Source organism: Dermacentor andersoni, chromosome 5, assembly GCF_023375885.2.
Source record: "Dermacentor andersoni chromosome 5, qqDerAnde1_hic_scaffold, whole genome shotgun sequence".
NCBI classification, from domain to species: domain Eukaryota; kingdom Metazoa; phylum Arthropoda; class Arachnida; order Ixodida; family Ixodidae; genus Dermacentor; species Dermacentor andersoni.
This window is the reverse complement of record NC_092818.1, coordinates 159,659,405-159,674,510: the sequence shown is the minus strand read 5'-3', so window position 1 is coordinate 159,674,510 and position 15,106 is coordinate 159,659,405. Positions and strand designations below refer to the sequence as shown.

At 41.5% G+C, this 15,106-nt stretch overlaps 1 protein-coding gene across 1 annotated transcript in view; it reads left to right on the top strand.

Annotated features, from left to right (window-relative positions):
- The window catches only part of LOC126531484 (uncharacterized), a 65,687-nt gene that overhangs the window by 4,373 nt on the left and 46,208 nt on the right, over window positions 1-15,106 (top strand). Inside the window, exons 6-11 of the mRNA XM_055071196.2 lie at window positions 2,804-2,944; window positions 9,707-9,843; window positions 10,509-10,782; window positions 12,249-12,328; window positions 12,593-12,686; window positions 13,765-14,049. Of these exons, the coding sequence (XP_054927171.1) occupies window positions 2,804-2,944; window positions 9,707-9,843; window positions 10,509-10,782; window positions 12,249-12,328; window positions 12,593-12,686; window positions 13,765-14,049 (1,011 nt within the window). The remainder of the gene's footprint in view (window positions 1-2,803; window positions 2,945-9,706; window positions 9,844-10,508; window positions 10,783-12,248; window positions 12,329-12,592; window positions 12,687-13,764; window positions 14,050-15,106) is intronic.

The following is a 15,106-nucleotide window of genomic DNA, read 5'->3' as shown; positions in this document are numbered from 1 at the left end:
CCTTGCTTTTCCATCCACATACCCTAAGACTGTGCAATTCAGTTCCTCCTTGTCAAAGCTGAATGACTGTGCAGCTGTGGAGGCAACAGCTGTCCAACAATTCCGCACACGTTCTCTCTTTTCATTTTTATTTTTTAGCTGTGGCATTTCACTGGCTATGGTATTGCACTGCTGAGCTCGAGGTCGCGGGTTTGATCGCAGACAATGCTGCCAGATTTCCATGGGGACGGGATGCAAGAAAAGCTCACGTATTTATATTTAGGCACACATTAAAGAACCCCGATGGTGAAAACTAATTTGGAGTCATCACTCCCTCCCCTACGATGTGCCTCATAATCAGATTATGGTGTTGGCACATAAAATCCCAGAATTTAATATTTCTAGCAGAAAAAGTACAGAGGAGGAAAAGCGATATAAAACCACATGTACACGGGAGCTCTCAGATCGGTTGGCACAAGCCAGGGGCAGATCCAGAGTAGGAAAGGGGTGGGTCTTATCAATCAAATATGAGACGGTTGGAAGAAGAACTTTTCTTTGTTGTACAGTCGAACCCGACTATATCGAACCCGTTTACATCGAATTATTCCATATATCGAACAATTTCTGGTCACGGTATAGTTACGATGAGTATATATAGCAAAAATTGCGCTTACATCGAACCAATATAGCAGTGACTCCCGATATATCGAACGTCAAGCGGCGGAAAAGTGCCCCCAGAAGTTGGCTTTCCCTTGTGGTAGCAGAGAAACCCGGCGGCGCGGCTCCATCAACCGCTCTCCCTACTGTGATCACGCTGCCTCAGACTGTTCGAGCGAGCCGTCGACACTCGCCAGCAAAATATGATCCTGGCCCGCCCGCAGCGCTTACTCAGACAGCCAATCAGAGGCTCTTGTGCTCTCGTCGTGCAAGATGGTGAAAGTGTGAGTTGTCTCGCTGCTTTTCTGGTTCATCGTGTTTGCACCTTGTGGGCCTTCATCCCGCAGTGTTACCCTTATAAAACGGCAGAATTCACGTTTCGTCGTGAAGCTCGAAATCATAAATCAGGTCGAACGCGATGAGAAGTTGGATGTCCCCGCAGCGTGCAAGATTTCGAGGAGCACTCTCGGCACGATTAGGGCTAAAGCAGCCAGACTCGCTACCCGGTGCCCATGGCGCCCGACGCGTACGAGTGGTTCTTCATACGTGCCGGTTTCCGCGTGCTCGGTGATGACTGTAAATTCTTATTAATGTGACGAAGCCGTTGCCGGTGTTGCCGAAGTTTGGAGCGAGCTGTCAGAATTTCCTAGACATTCTAATCAACGGTGGACGAGTTTGTGAGTGCAGACGATGGTGTCGCGACCACGGGAGAGCCCGAAAACAAAGGCTACATAACCAACATCGTATCGAGCACAAATGAAAGTGGGCACAATGAGGAAAGCAACGACGGTCCTTTGCCCACATGCTCCGAAGTGGTTGGTGCACTCGCATTAGTCCGGTGCTTCTGCGTGAATGTGGAAGGTTGCGGCCTCAGTTGCTCAGACCCCTTAGACAATGTGGGGAAGTGCATGCGTCGCAGGCAGCGAAATTTCCCAAGCAGAAGAAAATTCAGGACTAATTTATGCGAAACTAAGCTAGTTTCATCAATAAAGTGATATTATAAATGGTATGTGCTTTTATGACATCCAATTATTTAGCAGGCTTATATCGAATTTTGCTCTATATCGAACTGATAGGCATATTTTTTTTAGTTCGATATAGCCGGGTTCGACTGTATATGTATGTAACATCTTGGTACAGTAGTTGGGGCAAAGGTGGTGGGGGGGGGGATGAACATTGCTAAAGTCTTGGAGTGGGGTGAGGCATCTGAAGGAGCTTTGGACATCAAAGCATTGATGCAAAGATAGCGCCACAGATTAATAGCATTAAAAATTAAATTCTGGGTTTTACTTGCCAAAACCACAATTATGAGGCACACCAAAATAGGGTGCTCTCGATTAATTTTGATCACCTGGCGTTCTACAACGTGCACCCAATGCATGTTACATGGTTGTGTTTGTATTTTGCCCCCATAATATTAATGGTGTGCCTCGCTTCAATATCAAGATGTGGAAAAATGGTCGACAGCACACATTCAGCATTTCTATAGTATTGACTGGCATTGTGTTACTCCGTTTCGGCGCAGAGCAAGAAGCCAAACCAAACACCAAGGACTGGAAGGCTTCCTTGCTTAACTGTAATGAATGGAAATTGTCACACATTAATGCCATCTCCAAAATGTCAAAAAATACTAAAGATGACAAAACAACAATAAAGTGGGGAATGCACAATCGGAGCTTAATCTTGTAATTGATGCAACAGTAAAATAGTACTGAGAATACAACACTTTCAGCTGTATTGAAAATTGATATATTGCAAATCATCCCTGGTGGCTTCATATATTGCAAATCATTCCTGGTGGCTTCTGCCCATATTTTGGAATCATTGGCTTTTGTTTACCTGTCATAAATGGGACACAATTTACGATTGAAAGGCAATGCTATACTTTGACAGTGATGATTCAGCATTTCTCAGTTTCCCATGTATGAAAATCTCTGTTCTCAGTAAAAGTGGCACTTCAAGCAATTTAAAGAGCAAATCTGTCGCTTTAGCTTAACTTAATGCTTTTATTTAGTGCAGTAAGCAATAATACTCTCGAAAATAAAAACACACGTGTCTGTAACTAATAGCATACATTGTCATGGCAAGAATGATGGTGCGAGTGGTGTTTGTGAGTCATTGTAATGTGTTATGATGTGCATTAACAGTAAAAGTGTTTTTATTGCAGGTGAAGCTCCTATCTGTAACATTGAGGCAGTGTCGGCTGTGCACAAAGAGTACGGAATTGCTTGATCATTTATGCCTCACAGCTTCTGCTTTAATGGAGGTTGTCTTATCGTCATGGTACCAGCACCCATGCAGTATACAGGTATGCATAATTCTTGCTTCTGTTTTTCTTATCTGTTAAAATAGTTCATCACTCTCATACCATGTTTTTTCCTGCCTTGAAGTTTCCGTGCAAGAAAGCAATATAAAAATGTAACGTAGGTTGAAAATATAGGCCTCTCAAAATAGACACTGTCTCTTTAATGGCGGACCAGAGGAGAGCCTGCAGCCAATGTGCTTCATCATCATTCATGGCATCAACCTGTTCTCCCGCCTTTCTGCAATGTGGAAGCCCCACATTCTTGTGTTAATTACCCTCAATGCAAAAAGCGGCCAGCTCGGTCGCATCAAAAATGTGTCTTTTAGCGGAGTTAACAGCAAGAAATGGAACTCCTGAGGTTAAATCTGGACATTTGGTGTCTGACAGAGCTGCTATACTCTCTTTCATAATTGGCAGGCAATGGGGCTGAAGGTAATTAAGTAGCATGGCTGCAGAGCTGTATCGGTATGTGGTATGCACTATTATTTGGCCATGAATGCAAGCAGTGTGAAAAGTCTCGCTAGCCTTCACAACATTGCCTCTGTGTATAAAATGGAGTAAACATTCATTAACAAGCCCATGGTCCTAAAGACAAAAGTAATGGTGCAGTATGGAATTTAATTAAACTAGCTGTGTGATATGGCAGCCTGGAAGTATAGACAGTGAGGCCTTGCACTGAAGTTGTAATTATTAGCCTCCTGCGTTTACATCTGTTGCTATGACCCAACCAGCATCACAACACAGCACCTGTAATCTGTAGGCACCTTTCGCACACTTTGATCTTTGGTCAAAATGTAATATCAATGTCTGCTGCTTTTCGTGTACCATATTTACTCAATTCTAACATGCGCTTCTTTTTTTTTCTGGAAAAATTTGCTGACGTATGACATGCACATCAGAATTGAGTACGAAACCAGGACTGCAGTATATATGGTGTCTAAATGGCATCCCCAAATCTCGAATGCCATGCTTTGCCGGGGTAGAAGCTACTATACTCTCTTTCATAATTTGCAGGCAATGGAGCTAAAGGTAATTAAGTAGCATGGCTGCAGAGCTGTGGCATGCACTATTATTGCACTATTATTTGGTCATGAATGCAAGCAGTGTGGGCACCCACCATGCATGCAAATTGCACCTCCAGCAACTTCATAGTTAAAAATATAAATCTCTCTTTCTTTTTCAAATGAGAAATAGCTATTTTGACCTCTTGCCATAAAAATCTAGTGAGGAAACATCCAAATTCATTTAGAATTGTTTTCGTTAAAAAAAAAATTGGGTATGTGTGAGTATCGAGGGCGCATTAAAATCAAGTAAGTAAGGCAATAGTTGTCATTCGTGCACAGCATATATCGACAAGTCAGTGAACGAAAGACGACGAAGCACAGTGTGTGAGCCCTCGTACTTATGCAAATGCGTGCATTTTACAGTCCTTGTAGTCTTTACTAGCCAACTACAGTCGAACACCTCTACAGCAAATGTCTACTATGAAATTATCTCTTTAACGAAGGTTTGATTATGTCCCAGCCGAATTTCTGTCTTACATATGTACATGTACTATTGTGAACGGCTCTATAAAGAAGACTACTGCGACAAATTTGCCTATATATATTGAAGAAATTTAGGTGTCCCAAATGACTGATTTGTTGCTTTGCAACAAATGCCTTGTATTGGTGCTGCCACTGGCCTACACAAATGCCACTAAGCTGTGCTCTGTGCTAGCACCAATGGCAGTGCTGTAGCGGCACACTTGAACAGCGTGCCGATGTCAGCAAGTGTTGACGTTGAAGCTGAAGTTTATTCACATGCAAAACATAGGTACATAAATGTAATATACAGACAAGGGTCCCAAAGTAGGTATCACTACTGAAAATGGAACCTTCGTTTAGTAGCTACAACAGAATTGTAAAATTGTTGGTAGCATAATAGTACATTAGCTGCAAGAAAAGTAACTGATGATAACGGAAGAAAACCCAACAAACAATGCTCTAATCGATGTGTAACATAAATAACAACGGAAGTGACAAAAATTATACCATTTTTAAAGGCAGAAGAGGAAAAGAAAAGAACGAACTAAGAGAAAGAAATGTGGCACCGTGTGAACACTGAAAAAAAAAAAAGAAAGAACAGATGATACTTATTAGTTAGGTGACTATGAAAATACAAATATTTATTAGGAAAAGTTATCAGAGGTTAGCAGAAAATCTCTTGGCGAAACTTTGAAACGCTGAAATCTAGGTGTTATTTTAAGTGAAACAGGAAAACGATTCCAAAGTGTAATAGTAGCAAATGTAGATGCTTTTTACCATAGTTAATGCGAACTGATAGTAACAAAAAATTCTAATTAGAAGCAAACCTAGTAGGGTTTGTATTTCTAAAGGAGCTGCTTTGAATATACTGAAAGGTCAGCTGGGGATGAAGCAGCTTGTAAAAGATTATTGCTAAATTGTAGTTGAATAACATTTTTATACATAAATTTTGTACTGCTCAAGCAGACCGATAGCATTAGAGCGCTGTGAACTGTGAGTGATGATACGGGTTGCTCGATTTTGTATATGCTGAACTGAAGACAAATAACATAGATATGTATTACCCCAAACGATTAATCCATAGTTAATGTGTGAATGAATGAACGCAAAGTAGAGTGAAAGCAAAGCACAAGGAGAAAAATAGTGTCGCGCCTTGATAAGCGCACGGATACCAAAAGTGCACTTCAGCTTCACATGGTTGATGTTAGAATAGCAGCTTGGGCTTGTTGGTTTTCCATCCTGCTGTTAACAGCGCAAAATGTAGACAAGAGATGAGACAAGAAGACACCACAAGCGCTGACTTTCAACAACGTTTATTTTGAAAGAAACACGGCTTCTTATAACCATTGCCCACACGTGTCGCAGTCACGTGATCGCACATCATGTGAAACATGCACTTTTTCTTTTTTGCACTCAAGATAGTGGTTGCACGTAATGGTTGATGTGCTAGTGAAACTTCAGATGGCTGTCTAGGATAGCACCTAGAAATGAAACGGAGTCGCTAATGGGGGGGGAATAGAATGATTGCCTAAGGCTAACAAAGGAGGAATAAGTAGTGATTTTTGGTGCGAATGGAATACAAAAATTTCGTTTTAGATGGATTAGTGACTGGATTGTTGTCATTGCACCATTCCATTAGGTGGTCAAGAGTGTTATTTAGTTTGATTACTAGAGAAGAGATACACTTATCAGCTATAGATATAGTTGTACCGTCAGCATATAGAACGTAATGACTTAAGTCTGTGACGTCTGGCATATCATTAATGTAAACAGAAAAAAGAAGAGCCCCAGTATTGAGCCCTGTGGTACCCCTTGGTTAAGTTTTTTAGAACGGGATAAAGTTTCACATGCATCAACAATAAATTCCCTATCAGACAAATAACTTCATTCATTTCATTTCATTTATTGATATTGTGAATCCTATCAGGGATTGTAACAGGAAGGGCTGTGTGTGATACATAGGAACATGGTATAAGGTGTTACTTACTAAATCTTATACAATAAAAAACTTGGGCATATAACAATTTGGTTACGTGATTATACAAGAGAATAAATAGAACGGAGAGGTTATGACAACAATAATTGCAGTTACAGAAACCAGTTACAGGGTCAGTATTGAGGTAATAACAGTCACGCAACAATCAAGGTTACAATAATGCCAACAAGAAAAGAAATGTATTGCGTCATTGCCGTAATTATAGTCAAGCACAAACACCGTTAAAATAACAAGGCAACAAGGAACTACATAAATAATGAAAAGAATTATTGCTGCAATGCGTATAGTTGATCCGCAATCAGGGACCGATTTATCAGAGAACAGTTGAATGGTTGTGTTATGGTGATCTTATACAAATTATCTTTTTTCCGCAAGCTCTTCAGCAGACCATCTGTCATCCAAGGATTATTGGGGCGTTTAAATCTATTTTTACATCGCACAGTTCGAGAGCAAGTACCGACTGCTTTAGTGAATAAATTTCAGGAGAAATTAAGAGCCTCTATAGGATCTTCAATAAAATTCAGATCTGACCAGTCAGTGGAGCTAATGGTAGAAATGAATTTATCTGTATCGAGTACTGTAGTGAAGTAAGAGGCGACAACGTTAGCCAAACATGTTTCAAAGATTGCAAAAATCGGAAAGTGATCAGTGAGGTCAGTGTTAACAATGCCCGCCAAAATGGGTACGTCTAGGTTAGTTAAAACGTGATCAATTAGTGAATGAGAACCCTCACCAACGCATCTTGTAGGCGATGTGATGAGGGATTGAAAGCCATAGCCTCTGTAGCCACTGATGAGGATTGAAGGCCGTAGTCAGTGTAGGCTGTATACAAGCTAGAATTAACATCCAGCAGGTTGATGTTTACATCTCCCACAATCATTACACTCTTATTTTTCGACAGCAGTTTGTTAAGTGCGCTATCAAGAGCATAGATGAAATCCGAAACGTTAGAACCTGATAACCTATAAACACATCCGAGAACAAACCTTTTAGTGCTGCATGCCTCGAAGGGCTCATTAGTTTCGACCCGTACCGTTTTGCAGCAATCAACGTGAAAGTTTAAATAATTTCGGCAACTGTAGCTGACACGGGGAGAAACAAAGGTGACAGCCCCACCATGCCTACTGTTTAAACGGTGACAGTATTCAGGACTGTAAGAATGAAACCCATACATCTTACTATTATGGCTAGAAAGTCACGTTTCGGAACCACAAATAAAAGAGAAATCATGATCAAGCGAAGATAAAAAATTATTTATCCCCTCGTGATTCTTCCGTAGACTGCGTGCATTAAAATGAATCACTGAAGGATTATTGTGACAAAGTAAAGAATGAAGTTCACAAGAATACGTAAGGGACATTGCGATGAAAAAGCGACCCAGCACCTGTAATCAGCACAATAGGCGCTCTTACATGAATATGCGCAGGTCCGACTCTGCTGAAATTCGGAACACTTTTCTATCACTAGCTTTCCGTGCTTTGATCTGGCTGTTTTCAGTCCAGAGGTACTGCCACTTTTTTGTCTTCTTCAGGGCAAGTGCTTTGGCAAACAGCATTTTATTGCTGATTGTCAGATGGTCGTTAACGTAAACAGCCGTGTCGTTTGTGCCAGAAAACCCAAGGTGGCTCACACAGAGCCGGCCCTTGCGGGCCCTCTTTAGAAATTCATTTTTCTTGTCTCTTGAAACAGCCCTGCTGCATGCTCCAGGAATCATTCAACTCGTACGCTGCTTGTTGTAACTAAGTAGTGGGTGTGACAGCTGATGAATGCGTTACAGTTGATGACGATGTGAAAATGCAATCGGATCTGACGGCTGACGCAGCCTTCAAGTCATCAACGAAGTCAGCATTGATGAAGAGCCTGTAAACAAAACAAGAACTTTTGTGGCAAGGGAGATGACCACAGCATTTGATGATTTGCACCTTTACCTCTCGTCGCTACAGCGTTTTGCCATTGAGCATGACGTGGACCTCAGTGCAATAAGTTCGGCCATAGTTGCACATTCTGTGAGATGAAGTGTATTTAAAAAAATCAGCAACTTGTTTCACTATATGTTTCTCTTGAATTCATGTTAAATAAGAGTTTTCTCTTGTTAAATGTGCTTAGCATGCTCTTTTGTGGCCAGTATGGTGTGCAATCTTTACAACAAAGTGACCTGTATAATAAAGAATTTTGAAAGTAGCAAGGACTTTGTTATAAAGCCATTTGACTGTATTCTGCAATCTGGTTGTTCTGATTGTTGTATTTGCTGAAGCAGGATAGTTGTACTGGAATATGTGACTTGCAGAACTGTCTTTACTTGGCAAGACTTCTCGTGCAGCTATTATTCTCCCTACCTGTGCCACCAGGGGAGGTATTCTGTAAAAGTCCACGTAGCGGACTCTTACAAAATGCCTCCTCCGGTACTCCCTCTGCAATAACAATGGCTTGCAAGCTGTTGGTTTTGTATTATTTACTTGTACTTGTGCAGAGGCTTTTTGTAGCACTGTGCTGTGCATCATTGGCACTTTCAATTTGGCCCTGTGTAAGGTGCTTACGCCAGCCAAGGAAATTTAGCATGAAATAATGGGGGAAAGATAGCAAAAGGCTTTTTAGTGAAAACTGGAGAGTGTGGTAGACATCTATGAGGTCCTCCTGCTAGGGGTTGATTGTGACATATCTAGCAAGCACATCTGGCAATGCTTATGGTTTTACTGGAGTTGAGCTGCTTTGTGCAATGCATGATACCATGTATTGGCTCATAAAACAAAGCAAAGGCAGCGATGATCAATCACTAGCTTGAAAAGAAAGTCCCAACAGCAGTTTGTCTGGTAGTGTGCCTAGCATGCTACTGTAGATGAATATGATCACAAATTAAATTATACGCTTGAGACACACCATACTCACACAACATGAACACTTGCACACGCAAAGCTAATCAGAGCATCTGGCTAAGACCAATGTGTCTCATGTAGATTGAAAACACCTTCGTAGCACAGTACTCAAGGGTAATGCTCATCCATAGTTCAAGGCATGATCTGTGACACATGTTCAGCGTGGTCGTTAGGACAAGTCCTTGGGATGCAAATAGGTTGCAAGAGCATAATAAGTGGGCAACCGGTAGTAGTACGTAGCTCGCAGCTAACATAGTGAATTTTTGTGCATTTCATAATATGTCACCTAGTGTGTGCGTGCATGTGCATTGATTTCCCATTCATTTTATTCCTTATTTCTGTTCTCATTTTTTAAATGAATTTTTTTCAGGAGTCATTTGGTCATCTGAAACCGTTGCTCAACAACATGATGTACATTTTGCACTTCAAGAAAGCAGCAGCATCAGAGGCTGTGCAGAAGGTGCACAAAACGATCAAAAAATTTGTGCACGCCTGCTTCTTCCTCAGGTTCGTTGACATGCTGATATTAATTCATTAAGCTGTTGCTTCCTGAGGCAAATATTTAGGTGTGTTCATTGCTAGGGAAATTCATTCTACTCATTTGGGCTAGTATCTATTGTACTAGTTGGCAATGCTACAATCTTGCAGCTGAGTATACGTATCGGCCTGGCCAGGTAAACTGTTATGGATGGCATAAAAGGAAACGTCCGAGTACCTGGCAGGGAGCCTAGCTGCTTCAATCAGGGGTACTACGTATGCTGATCATTTTCTTAGCCACTGAATCAAAATTACACATGCCAGGCCTCTTAAAGGGACCCTGAACTACCCCTCGGGTTTGGTGAAAAAACACATTCTGCGGATATCATATGCCATTTTCAGTTTCAGTGCACCTTTAATTTGCGAATTTAAAATTTTATAATTGCACCTAAACTAAATGAAGGCACTCATCTGCCTCTGCATATACCACCTGATATCAGCACATATTGCAGTTTCATTAGGAAATTCATGACCCTTGAGTAGACGTTTTTAGTGCCAGACAAAGGCCACTGAAATGCTCTGGCCTCTGTCCTCCAGCACATTTAATGTGCTTGAGTCCTGCCCCGACTACTTCTACTTTTAGACAACAGTATATGTTGTCTAATCTCTCTTTGTGCTGCTCTTTGTGCAAACAGGAACAACATCACTGCCTGGCTGACAGCCCTGTATGAGTATCTCCGGATAGATGGTTGGAATGCCATGGTTCCTCTTAGCAAGGAACAAAAAGATGAATTCAAAAAGGGCAAGGTCGAAACAGAAGATGAACCGGAAGATGAAGATGCAAATGTGGACGAAAAGATGGTGGAAGTGCTGCAGTCTGAGCCACATCGACAAGCAGGGCCACGGAGGGGTGATGAATACTTGCTGGAACAGCTCATGCAGTTTTTCAGTGAAGTACTAAACGAGGAGGTGAGTGGTTGTTTTCAGAAATTGCTCGTTAGACGAAGCTGTGTGTTCTTGTGCCTTGAAACCATTGGGTCTATTTAGTGTGTTTGTGTTTATGGGAATGAATGCATAGAGGGCAGATCCCCGCAGGTTTTGATATTTGATAATTGGAGCTTTATGCACCAAAGCTACTTAATGGGCTATGGGAGCCAATAGATGGAGGGAAAGGCTCCAGGTCAATTTTGACAATCAACAAAATGAGCACTGTTACATCTCAACACCACAAAAATGTTAATTGAATGTATGCCATGTGTCAAGCCACCGCACCTCCTATCGAGACGACAACGCAGCGTGGACACTGACAGTTGAAGGGTGCTCACCCCACCATTACCTGGAAACCTGAACAGAGGATGAAAAGGAGGGAACCATGACAATGAATTGAGAGGCGTAGTTAATTAGACGTTTGCAACGAGTCAAATCACCGCCCAGTCCACTAGAATGTGCATAACTGATTCCACAGAGTTGAAGCGTCTAAATATAATGGGGCAGATGTCATGAGGGAATTCACTGAAGTTCTGGATCAGTCAAGTTAAAGAACTTGTAGCACCCACCTGAGAAAGACAACAATTCCTTCTGCTTTTTAACAGCGTGCCAATTTGTGAAAGTGTTTACCTTGCTTTTCATAAAAAGTACCTTGCGTAAATTTTTGTTATTGTAATCCTTACAAGCCACCCCATCCACTTCGTCATTACTGGCCTTATCACAGTGCAGTGGAAGCACTGAAAGATTATGATATGACCAGCATTGCATGCAAAGCACTGTAAGTATGCAGTGTCACTAATGACCAGGCAAATGTATGTGTCAGTTTCTTCATGTGCCAAATTTATAAAACTTCCTTTGAGTGTGTGAAGATCACTCAGTGTCGTGGAACATGTTTTAAGAGGCATTTGATTACCTCTTTGATTCCATGCTGTTCTGCTGTTTGTTGTTTCAAGACAACTCATGCACATAATTTTCGTTATGGTGGACAGAAACAAACCATAGCTAGAGCTTTGAGACATTTATGAATATATCTGTTGCACTCAAGTATATTCCATACTGATGTAGGTTAACCTTGTTTGTGAAATATATAGGTATGCCATTGAAGCATAGTAGTTTTGGTGTACCTGTCAGGGATGCACTTATATTTGTGGAGGGCAATATTGTTCATCAAGGTTTCATGGAGATTCATGAAGGGTTTGCCAACTGTATGTTGCCAAGAAAAGCCTGTCCAAATCCTGAATTTATTTCTGTTGTAATATGGCTTAGCACTTCTTGTATCAAGCACACGCCTAAGATGGAAATTTACCATTATGAGTTACGTTGATAGTGCTTTGTAACTTTCAGAATGTACAAGAATGAACTTTTCTTGGCAGTGTCCAAGCTGCTGCTAGTTTCACCAGAACATCTCTCAGCGTTTTCCTGTCACAGAAAAACATTTTGTTTTACAGGCATCATCAAAGACACCTCTCGCAAACTACCTTCCTGAGTTCTTTGCCGTGTTCCTCGAGGGCCTCATTGCTTACAACAAGTATGTTCATTTTGCCTTCAGGCTGTTTAAGCTAGATTCACACGATGGACCAAATTCCGTGGACGAGCATTATGCGTCTCAGTGCCACTCAATCACACCGCACTGAAGGGTGAAGCAGATAAGCTGCTAGTGGCACAGTTTGCTGGGACTCGGCCTTGTCACGTTTGTCTGCAGAATTTGGTCTGTTGCATGAATGCGTCTTTTTTTTTTTTTTGTAAAAGAGTTTCTCACGGAATACAGCAGCGTATTTCATACCTTCCACAGAACTGAAGACCTGCAGTCTAACACTGTACTGTTGGCTTACTTCGCCTACCATCTTGGTGTTGAATGCACTGCCTTTGGTGGAACAGTGCCTATGGTAAGTACTATTTCACACATACCTTGTCTTGCTCTTAGCTGCTAAGTCAAGGCTCTCTGTAAGCACTTGGAAAACAGCTTGGAAAAAGACAAGGCAGGTGCCTTAGCAAGTTTGGCAGAAGCATTCTCTTATAAGACTGCGAGCTGGCATCCAGCTAAGGCCAGCTTTTCTGCTTGTGAAACCTTGCTCTACTTTGCAGCTTTATGCAGAACTAATTTGTTTGAGCATATACATAGTTGTAAGTCTGCACAGTTCAGAAATTCAGTGGTTCTAAGGTGAGCAAGCATGGTTAGTGTAAGCAGGGTCGTTGGAGAATGTTCTTTCTCTCCTTTGTTAATCCACCCTACTAAATCTGTAAACTGTCCAAGCAAAAGGCTTATGTCTTGGCGAACGGCCTATGGTTTGCAGGAAGCCAGTCCCACGAACAAGTTGCAAGACAAATTTTTTACTGTAGCATGCATATTTCTAGCAGCATGACTGAAGTGCATAAAATTTTGCGTCGTTAAAATATGTCAAAATTTTCATGAAAAAGGTGTGTTGTCAGCCAAGTGTGGCCGTGCCTGAACTGCCTTTTAACAAACCATGTACTACACATCTAATGTCAACCACACTACTTTCTCTGATTATTTCTGCCTATCTTTGGTAGTACCCTGTTTTTATTGGAACAGATGACATATTAACATGCAGTTAGGTGTGATTAGATAGTTGTGCATACGAATATGACACAAAATTGAAACCAAAGCTCAGTGTTACCAATACAGAAACATGAATGGGAGATATTCAAAATATGATGTTCATGACATTCTTCCAGTGCTTGCAATCACTTCTGGTGCCTGCAATACACAATGTCATTGCCTTAAAGATATTTTTTTTTTTTTTTTCATTTTTATGGGAGCTGCTTCTGACGGGTGTGGGGGTCAAAGTGACCTTTTGCAAGTTGCAGAAATGAAGATGAGAACAGCTAAACAGTATAACAGAAGGAAATAATTGAAAACTCTAGCTCACAGTAGTATCTTTAGCCATATATTTTGGGTCAGTCTACATTGTTTTGTGTCTCATTTCTTGTGGTTTATTCAAGGACGTGGTGCTGAGCAGAGAGCAACGGCTGTACTACCTTAACCAACTCCTGACAGTGTACCAGGCCACTGAACAATACTGCCTGGTGGTAGTGATGCCCCAGTTCAAGCGCAGTCTGTTCAAGCCACGCCGCTGGTTCGGTGAGCTCGCTGCCAAGTTACAGCCCCTGGAGTACAAGAACGCTGCGTGGTTCAAGTGCCTGGGGACCATAATGCAGATTGCACCAAATCTCGTGGAAGGCAGCATGATCAAAACCCTGCAAAAGTGCTGGGAAGTTTGTGGACTGGTGAGCCAAGAATATTTCTCTCTCAGAAGTACCATTGGTGTCGAAAGTTCACGTGGGGCACAGAACTAGCAAAAAAAATTTTTTTCCCAGATTCCAGACTCAAACCTTGAAAGTCAGAATTGCAGTTGGCAGTGGTATGTGCGACCAATGCAATCAGCCATTCACATGAGCGTTGCGCGCCCAAACTCAGCAGAAGTTGAAGTTTTTTGTGTGATCTGTCCTATTTTTTTGCGTATAACCCACCACCGCAACGGCCGGGAAGAAAAGAAAAAAAAATACTTGCTGTAACCTGCAGAAATAACTGCATACAACAACGCTCAAATCCTTGCAAAAACAGTTTCCATTCACGGATCCACGACTCATCCAAGTCGCATCTTCGTCTAGTAGTTCTGTTCCCTCCTCTTCAATGGTGCTGATAATGTTCAGCTTCTGCTCTGCTGTAAAAAAAACGCCATTGAGTGCAGCTCATCCTGATCCGAGTTCTAGTTAGCCAGTGCCGCATGCACTATCACTATCGCTGCAGGCACTTCACTAACTACTAAATGCAAAATGGCGACCCATAAAGAGGAAAAGAATAGACAGCCATGAAACCGAAAGGCTACACAGTGGTTCTTCGATGACGTCTTATGAACTGGCATCACGTAAATTTCATGGAGAACAAGCTAAAGCATTTCCAAATTGTCCTGTTGCAGGCGACAGGAACATAATCGAGCAGCGTCATGCTGGCTAGATGAAGCCAGACAGGAAAAGGTCTATTGACACCAACAAATCTTCATAATTCTTGTTTCATGATCTGACTTACGAAAGTTGGGAACTAGGAACCAGGTTCGTTATTTGTGTACTTTAAACATTTCATTCTCTCATTGCTTGTGCTAAAAATAGCAAATTATTACTTTCATTCGTGTTCCTTGAGGTGCTTCTCTGAACTTTTCCGTAAGAATTTTCAAAAATTGTCTGAGCAATTAATGTTATATACCACTATTCAAAACACCAATAATGAAGCTATAATTTTATGTATTGCACTATAAGTCCTGAAATAAAATGTTAAAACATAAAA